The sequence below is a fragment of the Brassica oleracea genome, chromosome C8 (genome assembly GCF_000695525.1).
Source record: "Brassica oleracea var. oleracea cultivar TO1000 chromosome C8, BOL, whole genome shotgun sequence".
NCBI lineage: Eukaryota > Viridiplantae > Streptophyta > Magnoliopsida > Brassicales > Brassicaceae > Brassica > Brassica oleracea.
This window is the reverse complement of record NC_027755.1, coordinates 35,495,321-35,508,960: the sequence shown is the minus strand read 5'-3', so window position 1 is coordinate 35,508,960 and position 13,640 is coordinate 35,495,321. Positions and strand designations below refer to the sequence as shown.

The 13,640-nt window shown below is 37.2% G+C and overlaps 4 protein-coding genes, 1 long non-coding RNA gene and 1 other non-coding gene across 6 annotated transcripts; 3 read left to right on the top strand and 3 right to left on the bottom strand.

The window, feature by feature from the left end:
• Window positions 1-1,350: 1,350 nt before the first annotated feature.
• Window positions 1,351-2,360, bottom strand: LOC106311369. Its single transcript, XM_013748565.1, has 2 exons — window positions 2,110-2,360; window positions 1,351-1,938 (listed from the first exon to the last, which is right to left on the bottom strand). The coding sequence occupies exons 1-2, from the start codon at window positions 2,179-2,181 to the stop codon at window positions 1,462-1,464; spliced, it is 549 nt and encodes a 182-aa protein (XP_013604019.1). The 5' UTR covers window positions 2,182-2,360; the 3' UTR covers window positions 1,351-1,461.
• Window positions 2,361-4,852: 2,492 nt separating this feature from the next.
• On the top strand, window positions 4,853-5,851 carry LOC106311367. The gene has a single exon (XM_013748562.1). It carries the CDS (start codon window positions 4,936-4,938, stop codon window positions 5,800-5,802), a length of 867 nt encoding a protein of 288 aa, XP_013604016.1. The 5' UTR covers window positions 4,853-4,935; the 3' UTR covers window positions 5,803-5,851.
• A 2,789-nt stretch (window positions 5,852-8,640) lies between these two features.
• On the top strand, window positions 8,641-9,651 carry LOC106309280 (putative F-box/LRR-repeat/kelch-repeat protein At1g11620). Its single transcript, XM_013746324.1, has one exon. It carries the CDS (start codon window positions 8,641-8,643, stop codon window positions 9,649-9,651), a length of 1,011 nt encoding a protein of 336 aa, XP_013601778.1.
• A 393-nt stretch (window positions 9,652-10,044) lies between these two features.
• Window positions 10,045-10,118, bottom strand: TRNAI-AAU. Its single transcript has one exon. It is a non-coding gene; the product is annotated as a tRNA-Ile (tRNA).
• Window positions 10,119-10,198: 80 nt separating this feature from the next.
• On the top strand, window positions 10,199-11,366 carry LOC106311372. Its single transcript, XR_001264001.1, has 4 exons — window positions 10,199-10,426; window positions 10,495-10,546; window positions 10,626-10,759; window positions 10,836-11,366. It is a non-coding gene; the product is annotated as an uncharacterized LOC106311372 (long non-coding RNA).
• On the bottom strand, window positions 11,160-13,640 carry LOC106311363 (inositol-3-phosphate synthase). The gene is made up of 7 exons (XM_013748557.1): window positions 13,274-13,640; window positions 13,100-13,168; window positions 12,637-13,020; window positions 12,220-12,562; window positions 11,950-12,126; window positions 11,688-11,876; window positions 11,160-11,604 (listed from the first exon to the last, which is right to left on the bottom strand). Exons 1-7 carry the CDS (start codon window positions 13,459-13,461, stop codon window positions 11,422-11,424), a joined length of 1,533 nt encoding a protein of 510 aa, XP_013604011.1. The 5' UTR covers window positions 13,462-13,640; the 3' UTR covers window positions 11,160-11,421.

Genomic DNA, 13,640 nt, shown 5'->3' with positions numbered 1-13,640 from the left:
TTAGTAAATAAACTACCAAAATACCCTGGTGTTGTTTTAATCATATGTTTGATATTAATTTTAGCTGTATTATTTTTAATTATTTAGTTTTATATATTTACATTAAAATTGTTTCAAAATTAACAGGTTTTTGCGGGAAAACGAGATTTTTTTGTTTTAGCGGGAAAACACGTTTTTGTTGTTTGGTGAAAAAACAAGATTTTTCGGTTCCAACGGAAAAACGAGATTTTTTTATTCCAGCGGGAAAATACAATTTTCGGTTTTGGCGAAAAAATGAGATTTTTCGGTTTTGGCGAGAAAACGAGATTTTTCGGTTTTGGCGGGAAAACGAGATTTTTCGGTTTTGGCGAAAATATGAGATTTTTTCGGTTTTGGCAAAAACGAGATTTTTCGGTTTTGGCGGAAAAATGAGATTTTTCGGTTTTGGCGGGAAAACGAGATTTTTCGGTTTTGGCGAAAATATGAGATTTTTTCGGTTTTGGCAAAAACGAGATTTTTCGGTTTTGGCGGAAAAATGAGATTTTTCGGTTTTGGCGGGAAAACGAGATTTTTCGGTTTTGGCGAAAATATGAGAGAGATTTTTCGGTTTTAGCGGGAAAACGAGATTTTTCGGTTTTGGCGAGAAAACGAGATTTTTCGGTTTTGGCGTGAAAAATTAGTTTTTAAGTTTTCGCAGGAAAACACGTTTTCGTAGTTTTATCAGTTTTTGTGTGTGACAAAATGGATATATAGGTTTGTAATTACATTAGAGGCATAATAGACATTATACCATTTTAAATGAACCATCTCTATTCAAATGGTCCAAATTGGTTCAGCTGAATGGACTTTAAAATTAAGCCTAAATTTCTGAAAGTCATCCGAATGATCCATCTGGATGAATTGCATTTTTAGTGTCTAAACGAACAAAACTCTCATTTCCATGGAGAAACGCTATAAAGTCGTGCATGAAAATGTATAGGTTTATATGAAACTATTTATGATATAGCTCAAACGACTTTTAAATCATATATGCTTCATTGAACTATGGATCCACCAGGTTTTCCATAGTATATAGGTGTTGTCCATTGTTCACCAGCACCTGTTTTCGCTTCAACGTTATAACAAGTTGGACTGTTTGCGAATAATACTAAATCTCTAATTGATGGATTCCTAATTGTTCTTGAAACACGGCCAATATATCTCTTTTTGTTTTTGAGATCCGACAGACAGCCATGTGAAGATCTGGTCCTGCAGACCAAACTTATAGATCCATCACTCTTATAATAAATATGCTAATAATATGAAAAACCCTTTAAAATATTTAATGCTTTACTTCAAAATTTGATTAAATCTTACCGACGACAGCAACAAAAAAAAATGAAATATTATTTGATAGAATCACCTTTTCTTTATTGCAATCACACGTTCACAAGACATAGAACAAGTCTCCAAAAACACACACACATTCACTCATTTATTAATTCAGACGATCCAAGAGAGAGTCTTCCGGATCTCAGACCCGACCCGACCGACACTCTCCCTAAGCGAAACCGGGCAGTTATTCCTAACAGCAGTGAGCTCATAAGGCGACGTATCGGTCGCAAGCCATTGCTCAACTTCAAAGCTCTGCTGCGAGCACTTAGCGTGGACTCCTGCCGTCGTGACCTCCACGTAGTTAACATACCAGCCATGGTGGTCGCCGGAGCCGTCGGAAGTCAGATTCAACGAACAGACTGGGCTCGGAAGACACGGTGCTTTCCCACTGAAAATGTCGAGATTACCCCTCTCGTAGTATTTGTAACCTGGTCCCATTAACCCACCCCATGCCTCTAGGTTCCGGATCCCAATGTAGTCTCCGTATTTGTCGTAGATTCTAGCGCTTATGATCGATTCAGTGCCGGCTTTCCAGATCGATCCGGTCCTGAGGTAGAATGTGTAGACACATTCTGCATCATCGTCCTGTAAATTGAAGAAAATGATTTTTAATTTTCATTATATTCAAGAAGACGATTATTTAAACTAGTTGGTATGAACTAGTAATGGCCCTATGGTATCATTATCTAGATTCAATAGGTGGGCATTAAACAAGGTATATATTCTAGTGCTGGTGATGAGATTTAGGGAGCTTACGGCGAATGAGACTGAGGAGAAGGTGACGATGACGAGGAAGACGGTAAGGAGGAGAACGTCGCAGCGAGCCATTATTGATGATATGAATGTAGGATATGGAGATCTGATCTGTCCGACTATTAACAGATTTGATGCAAATATGTAGAGTTTGAGACTTGAAATGTCAAAGGTAATTATCGTCTGCTTTTTGGAGTAGCGTGTGATGTTGAGATGTGGCGATTTTGGTACGTTGTGATGAGTGAAGAGAGCACGTCGTTAACTCAGATGACAGATCGGCATGAGGTGTGACAGATTAGGAAATATTAATACTTGGGATCTCGTAAATTATTTTATATGAAAAGTAATTAACGAATACGTAATTATTCATTTCATATTTGGTCAAATATAGTTTCCAATATATGGTGTCTACATCTGTGATCTGTGTATCGCTCCAAAAATCATGATCATGTTTCACGTGGACTGGCGAAAAGATAAATTAGAGCATGTTTATCCCTATTCTTATTTTTATATATATATTTAAAAAAAAATAAAAACTAATAATCAAGAATTCCACCAAACTAGATGAGTTATAACAAAATTGTGGAACCCACCTCCTACTTCCTAAGAACCCACTTAAAAGATAGGGATAAAAATACTCTAAATATTTGTTTAGTTTTAAATAAAATGGCTTATTTGTTAAATTAGTTTTCTAGAGAGATGCTAAAGAGATAGGAAAAGAAAAGCGGAGAGAGAATGTGTTTTTGGTTAGTCAATTTTAAGATTTTTTATGTCACTGGGTGCAATTCCCCTAAATAAAAAGTTCGATTGAATACAATAAACTTTAAGTTACCATAAAGAGAAGTTGTTCCTTCATATTTTCTCTCGTGGACAGCTGCTTATTTCGAGAAATAAAAATAAAAATAAAAATTAAGTGCTTTTGTAGTTTTGTGTTTAGTCAGAAAATGGAAAATTTGGGAAAGTATTGTCAGCGGAGCAGCAACAAGGCCCACAATCATAACTTTGAATGGCCGGAAGCTGCGGTATAAACTCTCTTCTTCTTTTTTTGAACTTGCGCCTAGCGGCCTGGACATTTTACCCTGTATCCGAAAACTCGAACTGGAACCGATCTAAAAATACTCAATCCGGAATCGAACAAAAAATTTACAAGTACCTTTTGAGTCTAAATTTTTTTTACCCGGAAAAACCGGAATCGAAATGAACCGACCCGAATAGATCCGTATATATCTGACCCGATAAGAACCGATTTGTACCCGACTTAAAAACATGTATATCCAAAATTATGATTTTTGTGTTCTATTTTATGTGTATTATTTTATGATTTAGTTGAAATATATTTTGTTAACAATATTTGTTATGATTTTGTAACATTTTTTAAAATAATATGAAGCTTTAAAATGTAAAATTTAGAGTTTTAAAATATTTTATTTTAATTATTAATAGTTTCATTTAAGTTTTTTTGTAAAATTTTAGATATATATGATAAATATCGACTAAATTTGATGGAATTAAATATATCATGTCCTTTTCAGATCCTAAATACCTGAACCCGATCCGGACCCGATATAGACCCAAAAATTACGGATATTTTATGGGTATTTTAGTTATAGATCCGAACCGACCCGGACCATAAAAAACCGACCCGAATCCGAAACGAAAATTTCTAAGTACCTACTGGATCTAAATGTTTAGGACCCGAAAGATCCGGACCCAAAAGAAACCGGCCCGAACCCGACCCGAAGATCCGAACGTCCAGACCTGGTTAACTGTATTTTATTTCCACTTTGAAGTTTTCCTCTCATTTCATATCAAGAAGACAAGAACGTTTTCCTTATTTGTTACCTTACTCGTGCATTTCACATGATATTATTGTTTATAAGACTAAAAAAAATCGAATTTCGAATCCATAATTTTTTCCTGTCCTAGTTCAACATTTATAAATTCGATTTTCAAGAATAATAGTTTACCAATAAATACAGTGTAGAAAAACTAACTTCTTTGCACTTCTTGTCGACTATCAACATTTTGGTTGAGTTGTTTGTTTTGTTTGATGGACGTGTAATGTTTCCTATGTTTAATTTGTAAAATATGAGTTAGCAAAAAAAGAAAAAATTGTAAAATGTGTCACTTCCACACTTCTCATACAAATTAAAAAATTAATTAAAATACATTTATGTTATTATTAGTTACATATATTTAAACATAAATAAAATTATTTGTAAGATCAATATATTTTGTAACTAGATTAAATTGAAAATAAATATAAATATAAATTGCATTGGAATTAACGTTTTTGAGTAATAAGAAAAAAACATGTGAAAATAATATTCTCTGTGAAACAGAATAAGTAGTTTATATATACTACTCGTTTATAAAATATATTACATATACAATGATTAAAAACTAAAGGTTTCAACGTTTTACATGTTCATCACATGTTTGTAATCGTTTGCTAAACCCGCTATGAGACTAGACACTGCCAAAAAGATCAAGAACTAAACAAAAAAAATACAACGTATATAAGTCTACTGTAAATTGGAGATGGTTAAATTTAGTCTCATGTATGAAAAGAATCGATCTCGTTAGTAACGTCTTATATCACCATCAAACTATAGTATATAATAACAGAAAAAAGGAAAACTGAAGGTGAGTTGTCATACTCGAAATAGCAAAAGCTCCTCCAAGCCAACGAAAAGGTTGAGTAATGCAACAACAACCACTTACTTTTCCCATGCAAACCCTAATTTTCGCATCCTCTCTCATTTCTCTCTTTCATCCTCCCTCTAAGCCAATCTCCACCGCACATTCTGTAACTCCCACCTTTCTCCGATGGAGGGGCCACGGCTTCCTCCTTCCGCCACCTTCCATGAAACCGACGATGACAAACCCGACGATCCTCTTCCCACCTGGCACCGTCCAACCTCGAGTCTCTCCGCATTGCCATCCCAAGATCATCCACCACACCATTGGCGTAATCATTCTCTTAATCTCTCCCCGATCCTGGACACACCTTCCCGGTCTCTTCCTCCTCCGGATTCAATCCCTGAGCTAGAGACCTACGTTGTCCAGGTACCAAGAGATCAAATCTATTGGACTCCTCCTCCGGAACACGCAAAGTACGTCGAGAAACTCCGTAATAACCCGGAGAAAAACAAAAAGAATGGGTGTTCTAAACGTCTTATGTGGTTCTTTATAATCTTGATCGCTTTTGGATTCATCCTCGGTGCCATCACTCTCATCCTTCATCTCGTTTTCAACCCCGCTCTTCCCGTTTTCGCGGTCGAGAAATTAAATCTAAAACCAAGTAGTTTCGAGGTCACGTTGAGAGCAGAGAATCCCACGTCCAACATGGGGGTAAGCTATGTGATGAAACCAAACGGTGTCGTTTGGTTAACGTACAAGAACAAGAGACTAGGACGCGGGAAATTCCCAAAGATGTTCCAGGCCGCGTCTGGATCCGACAAGGTCAATGTGAACCTCGATGGATCGACCAAGAACGCGGTTATGCCGCCTCGGGGATCGAAACAAGCGGTGAGTTTGGTGCTGAAGATGGAGCTAAAGGCGGATTATGAAGCAGGACCGGTGAAGAAGAACAAGGAAGTGGTGGTGACTTGTGATGTTAAGGTTAAAGGGTTATTAGATGCAAAGAAGGTGGAGATTGTGTCGGAGAATTGTGAGAGTGAGTTTAAGGACTGACACTCTCTATATTTTTTTTTCTTATATATATAACGTGATTATGTCGTTAGATTTACAGTGTGCTTAAATAATTTATTACTTTCGATATAATGCTCAATTGTTCTTTTATTTCCTTGGGCAAATGTCTTTGTTTTTAGTCAATATTCTTGAGCAACAAAAAAGAAAAAGAACAAGAAAGACACAACAGACAGAGCGTCTGTTTTGAAGATTGTGGTGATGGATAAACAAACAAACACTAAACAAGGTTATTATAACACACCTTTAACGAATTCTTGAGGCAAACTGGGCCTTCTCTAGTTTTCTTGCACGAGAACATTGTTTTGAAGCAATCCCTTTGTCAGTACTGCTAAATCTATGCATTCCATTGTATAATAAGTTTTGCATTACAACACCATATTCAGGGGTGGATGTAGAGGAAAATTTTGTGTGGGGGAGGCAGAATTAAAATTGTATAAAGAATTCGAGATAAAATTACTAAAACTAAAGGAGCACATTTTAAACTATCTAGGATTAAACAAAGGACATAACTTAGATTATCTGACACATAGATTATTAATTAAAAAAAATTAAGTTAAATAAAAAAATAGCTACAAAAAATAAAAACGCTAATTTTAACAACGCTAACGCTTTCAGCTAAATCATAAACCCTAAATCTTAAATTCTAAACTTTATACCCTAAATTCTAAACCCAAATCCAAACCCCTAAACACAAACCCTATACCCTAAACCATAATCCTAGACCCTAAACCCAAATTATATATCCTAAACCTAAAAACTAGACTATAAACCTAAACTCTATACTCTAAACCCTAGTCCTAGACCCAAACTGTAAACCTTAAACCCAAATTATATACCATAAACCCAAAATCTTAACCATAAGTCCAAACGGTAAATCCTAAACCCAAACCGTAAATCCTAAACCCAAAACCTATACCCTAAACCCAAATCCTAGACCTAAAACCCATAAACCCTAAACCCAAACTCCAAACTTAGATGCTATAGGGTTTGGGTTAAGGTTTACGGTTTAGGGTCTAAGACTTAGGTTTAGGGTATAGGATTTAGGTTATTTTTGGGTTTAAGGTATATAATTTGGGTTTAGGGTCTAAGACTAGGGTTTATGGTATAGGGTTCGGGTTTAAGGGTTTGGATTTGGGTTTAGAATTTAGGGTATAGGGTTTAGAATTTAAGATTTAGGATTTAAGATTTCGCTGGAAGTGTTAGCGTCGTTAAAATTAGCGTTTTTATTTTTTGTAGCTATTTTTTATTTAATTTAATATTTTTTAATTAATAATCTATGTGTCATTTTGATTGATCATAAATGGTAGAGTGAATTTAAATGTTCAAACCTTACGAGGTGAATCTAAGTTTTGTTCTTAAACAAATAATTTTATTAAATCTGGACACGCATGTACGACATTAATATGGCAATTGATGTTACATTTTTATAATTCTTCATGATTAATTGTATTATATTATGTTTATATTATATATATTTATTAGTATAAAGTTAATTAATTTGATTTGTCAAAATTAAAGTGATTTAGTTTTAAATTTAACTAGTCTCACCAGTGATTTGGCCATGAGCTAGTGAAACATTTGGGGCAGCTGCCCCCTGTTAAACCTGTAATTCGCAGGTTTGTGGATTTATATTGGGCCTCACACAGGAAAATGGGCTTCACCATTCCAATTTGCTAAACCCGTCGTCTCTATAAACACATCGTCGTCTTCAGTACATTAACTTCGGTTGCAGCCAGGGTTGTTCAATATGATAAAATCGAACCGTACCGAACCGAAATAGATAATATAGTTTGGTTTTGCTATATACCATATAAACCGAATGGATATAATTTTATAAAAACCGTTGGATTTGGATATGGTTTGGTATATAACCGATTAAACCGAATAAATCGAACAAAACCGATTAAAAGTTGAAACATGTAAATATGTATCTATTTTATACCGACACATAAAAATATATTTGTTATATAATTTAAATTTGTGTTAATAACTATTACCATAATTTTATAGTAATAAAGAACAATTTGTAAAACAATTGAACTATAATTAAATAACAATACATCGCAATTCAGACATCTTATTTTCTAAGTCTTTTTTTTATCCTTTTGCTTTATTTTAGTATTCACTAAATTAATATGAAGATTATAAATTTGATGAAAAATAATTAATGGAAAATTTTCACAACTTTTTTCTTATCTATAAACAAACAGAGTTTCGTGTTCAATCAAAAAAGCATGACTTTAATGAATACTAAATATGGAAGAGTGGAAAAACTTTTCTTTCATGTTTCTGTTTTGTTTCATATTTTTATTTTCAAAATTTCAGGCTCTGATTTTAATTATAGATTTGATTATTTTATTTGATGGTAGAAGCATTTTTACTTTTTTGTTCATTTATTTGAATATGTAATATATTTTTAATAAATGACGGTGTTGACAATATGACTCTAAAATTCATTTTATATGATCTCAAACTAAATAATTATGTTTATTGATATAAAATCGAATAAATCGAAAACCGACGGTATATAAACCGAATCGAACCGAAGTAAATATGGATTTAGAATGGTAGTTATATTTTACTAACCGAAAAAAAATGAACCTAAACTGAACCGATATCCGGATTGAACACCCCTGGTTGCAGCATTTCCGAGAGAGAGAAAAAAAAAACCCAAGAATCAAAGTCCGACCAGACCATATCTGATATCAAGAAAAGGAAAAGGAAGATAACCCAAACGACGATGCTGGACCTGTCGTCTGAGTTGTTGGAGAGTTGTTGGAAGAGATACTCTTGCGGGTCCCAGCTAAATCCCTCGCACTAATGAAACTCACTTGCAAACAATGTAAAACCCTAATCGAAGACCCGAACTTCGTCGAGAAGCACTTCTCCCGCATGCGTGGCCGTGAACAGCAGCTCACAGTCATCACCGAAGCTTCTCCAGATGCCAATTCATCATCATCATTATCATCATCATCAGGTTTCAAAGTATCTTGCATGGGTATCGATTTCAACCGTCTTAAAAAGCCTTGTTTGAATATCAAAGTCTTTGTGCCTACTCTTGTTAAGGCCGTGTTTGAGTGCGATGGTCTTTTGGTATGGGTCATGGAACATAATCTTTTGATCTTGAATCCCTTGCTGCGTAGAGGAACAATTGTACCTGTACCACCACCTTGCTGTGGATATGACTATTGCAACTATGCGTACGGTCTTGGTTACGTTACGAACCCAAGAAGCTCTAATGATTACAAGATAGTTAAGTTTAGTTGTGATAGTACTCGTAAACTTGATTCATGGGTGTACGATTTCAAATCTCAGTCTTGGAATGAAGTTTTCGATAAAATCTTTGATGGGTTCTTCAGCGTTCCAATGTCGAGCGTGTGTTTCAGAGGGACTCCTTACTGGATAGGTATTTGCAAGCGCGGTACTATCTATTCGATCCAGAGTTTCGATTTCGAAAGAGAGTGTTTTGAGCCCCTGCTTCTTCCGCCTACAACTTTTGAGTGGGGAGATTCTCTTTCTTTAGGGGTTTTCAAAGTAGATTACATCTCTTTGTTGCATCGATCAAGTTTGACCGGTGAAATACACTTGTGGGTGAAGAAGCAGCAGTGGAGCATGATGATGACCGTTGTTATACCTGAAGCGACCATGTTTCATATGCACTCTAGTTACTTGATTGAGAACAATAGTAAGCTGGTGGTGAAATGGCTGGTAGTTGTCACTTTGAAATGGCTGGTAGTTGTCACTTTGAAACCAAGTCTGTTACTATCTACGTTGTTGGGGAGAATGAAGAGTTTCAAAAAGTTGAATATCGCTGTGGGACAAATAGTATAATCGATGGTTGCTACTATGTTCCAAGTTTGATAAAGGTTCCTGGCTTTTCCGGTAATTGAGAAGAAGTAGGAGGTTATCTTTTAGTGTTTTAAGTTTTTTTGATGTGTTATTGTCTAGCTTTTGGATTTCATGAACATGGTGGGATCGTGTTGTTTATATTAGTTCGAATCTTTTTTAATGCTATATCATGTTTTGTATTTTTCTTGGGTTTCTTCAACTTGTTACCTTTAACATCTTTTGAGATTTATCTGGTTAGTTAACAAATTCCCCCATATAATATCTACGATCCTAGTAACGATCAGGTAGGCCTGAAAACCGGAAAATATGCAATCATTGCACGTCCAATCTCCATGTTTTACCGAAAAACGCCCAATTTTCGAAAAAAAAAACAAATGGCCCATACAGGTTTCGAACCTGTGACCTTCGCGTTATTAGCACGACGCTCTAACCAACTGAGCTAATGGGCCTTTTGATATATTCCAAGTAGGTAACTAAATGGATTAAACAATTACGTCTTCCTGGACAATCAAAAATACATCTTCTCACTCTCTTCTTCTTCTTCCCTCTTTACTGTGATAATAATGGCTACTGCATCCAACTCGGTACTCTTCCTGAGCTCTGACTCACTGAGTCATCATCACAACCATACCAGAACCCACCTCCAGATCCCATTCCGTTTCTCTCACACCCACCAAGCAATCGAAATCCCTCTCGCTTCGTTGCTCCAACAATGGCGATAACATCTCATCCCCAAAAGACACCCCAATCGAACTCAGTAAGAAACTTCCCAACATTCTGACATTTCAATTTCTCCCTCCCCACTAACTCTTCTCTGATCTCCAGCGTTTCCAACGGTCATGGACATTAACCAGATCAGAGAGATACTGCCTCACAGGTACACACTGATAAGCTTTTCGTTGAGACCCGTGTTTGAAAGTTCGATCCTTTTAACATGTTCGGTTTTTGATTCTTAGGTTCCCCTTTCTGCTGGTGGATAGAGTGATTGAGTATACACACCTGGCGTTTCAGCTGTAGCTTATCAAGAACGTCACTATCAATGACAACTTCTTCCCTGGTCATTTCCCTGATCGACCCATCATGCATTGAGGTAATAAAGTTGCAAACTTTTCAGTAAGATCACTTTAACTGAGAAGCTTGATTGAGTTTTTGAGTATTTGCTGCAGCCGGAAGTAGGAGGGTCTCAGGATAATAACTTCTTCTTTGCTGGTATTGATAAAGTGAGGTTCCGCAAGCCTGTGATTGCTGGAGACACGTTGGTGATGAGGATGACTCTTGTCAAGTTCCAGAAACGGTTCGGGCTTGCTAAGATGGAAGGTAAAGCTTATGTGGGTCTGCGAGGGAGAGTTCATGATGGCAGTTCTTGATCTCTCACTTGCTATATATGTCTGTTTCTTCTTATGCTTCTTTTTACCCTTTTTGTGATTCTTTATTCATGTCTTCTTTATTGAATGAATCTTCAGACACATTGAAATAGAGCAAGCTGTGACTATAGAAATCCATTTTAATAGATCATAACACAAGGAGGGACAAACATAGTTACTCTCAAATCTATTACACATTTGATCCAAAAGCTTAGCTTAATCTTCTCACAAATTAAACAGCTCAGATCATATTATCACACAAATTAAACTTAAGCTTCTTGATATGCCTCTCTCTTCCGCAATTCAAATTATTTATAAACTAAAACAATGAAGCATAATAACTCTTCATGTTCTAAGGTCTTAGGTCCCTCTTTTTCTTCATTGTCCTTCACTTGTACTCCAAGATCATGTTGTTCTCTGGCGCAAGCCCAACGCAGGCCCTGAGGATGTTCTCCAGCATAGCCCTCTGCTTAGATAGAGCGTTCACCACAGGTGTCCCGGCTGGTACAAGAGGTGCCTTTGTGAGGTAACTGAGTATGGTTGCTACTGGGTGGAAAGAATGAAACTTCCCCTGGAACATAAGAAGATCCAAAAAAACAAACATTAAAAACTCTCAAGTTAATTGTTGGGTACTAAATAGCAAAACACACAAACCTCCCCTTCAGCTTTGAATTGGATTCTGGTGCTGAGCTCAGCGAGAAGAACAAGATCCAAGATGATTGGAGCAGCCAAAAGAGAATCCTCACAAGTGTTATGCATAACAATCGTATTCTTCCCTCCCATGAATATCTCCGAGGTGTACTCGTCCATGGCTCTCTTACTATCCCCAACATAAGGAACATACTGCAACATAAATCAAAACGTTAGCAAGATTCAAAAGAAAGAGAGGTTGATAACTATGGACTCAAAACCGAACCTTGATGACGACAACATGGTCAGGATGTTCACCAGGCTCAAAGAGGATACCGTTACTAGCCACCATGTCGTCAACAACATTGCTCTTTGAGATCTCCTTAGATCTAAAAGTCTGAGGCGCTGAGAGGTTCATGCCGTCATTGTTTCCCAAATGATTATAGCTCACAATCGAAGTAGGCTGCCCAAACAATCAGCCACACAAGGTTTCTTCAGCAACAAGAAACAAAGAAGTTAGGTTTACTTGACGAACAAGCTATCTTTTTTTTATTACCTTGATGCCAGCTCCGACAAGGAAATCAACCAAAACAGACTTCATCTTAGTCTGACCACTCTTGAAGTCATCCCCACCGATCAAACAGTTCTTCGATATAGCCAGCTCGATGAGTCCAGGAACAAACGTGTTCTGCGGACTCCCATTAATGAAAGGAATGCCTTCAAGAACACAAGCAATCGCATATAGCGTAGAAGGCGAGATCTCAGACTCGTTCTTCTCAACAGAAGCCAATAGATTCTCCATCGTGTCGTTAAGCCCTACGACCACATCGCTGTAACGCTCTGTGTTGGCTGTCCACAGAACAACCAGCTTATCCACCTTGTTCTTCTCCTTAAACTCCCTGAAACACAAACATCATCATGACACAAACTAACTAACACATAACAGTTTTGCATATATGCAAGTCTCAACTACCTCATGTCTTTGATGATCTGGTCGACTTGTTCTTTCTTGGTACCTTTGATCACGCTATTAGCACGTGACCCTTGATTCGCAGCGATGAAGTCAGGGTCGTAGATACCAGGGAGTGGGACCATGTGCTCCATGTACGGCCTGAGCTGTTTCTGGAGATCAATGTCAAGGACTCTTGCTCTAGCCATAGCGTCTGCTAAGTTCATGTCGCTTATGTCCCAACCACCAAACACAACATCGTCAGGGTTCACCATGGGGAGGAGACTCTTGAAAGGAGCGTAGATCTCTTCACCATTGTAAGATCCCACCCGGATCGAAGAAGCTTGAGTGAGGGAGCCAAAGTAGTTTGCTTGTTGCACTTTGTCTTTAGTCGCCCACGAGATCCCTCTGCAAGAAAGCTTTATTAACCGGAAGTAAACCGGAACAGAGGAATTGAACCGAACCAAAGTGTTTTTTTTTAACTCACTCTTTGTTGGCGATCACTCCAGCGGTTAAGGTTGATCCATTGTTTCCTCCCCATCCAACGAGCATAACGCTAATCACCAAAAAAAAATGTCATGAATCGAAAATGTGAGTTAAGTGAGTTCTTGTCGGGAAATTACAGAACACAAAAGGTTAAAGATTCGAGAACTTTTATTACCCTAGCTTGGGGACGCGAGTGTCTGTTTTGAAATCGTATTTGACGGTTTTGGGCTTGACGACCCATTGGTAAGTGCCGTTACGGTTCTCATGGACGACCTCCGTGGTTTCGTAATCGTACACAGAATGGATCTCGTTCTCTGTGTACTTCACGTTTGGGCTCTCAACCTTGAAGCTCTCGATGAACATCTTCGCTCTCTCTCTCTCTCACTCTTTTGCGTTAAGCTCTATGTGTGTTTGGTTTGTGATCTTGAATCGAGGAACAAGTGCGAGGTTATATAGAGAAGACGCAGAGATGGAGGGACACGTGGCGGTTCTTCAGTCTTCGCGGTGGTCCCTTTTCATTTCCACAAGCGAGTGGAGATGGT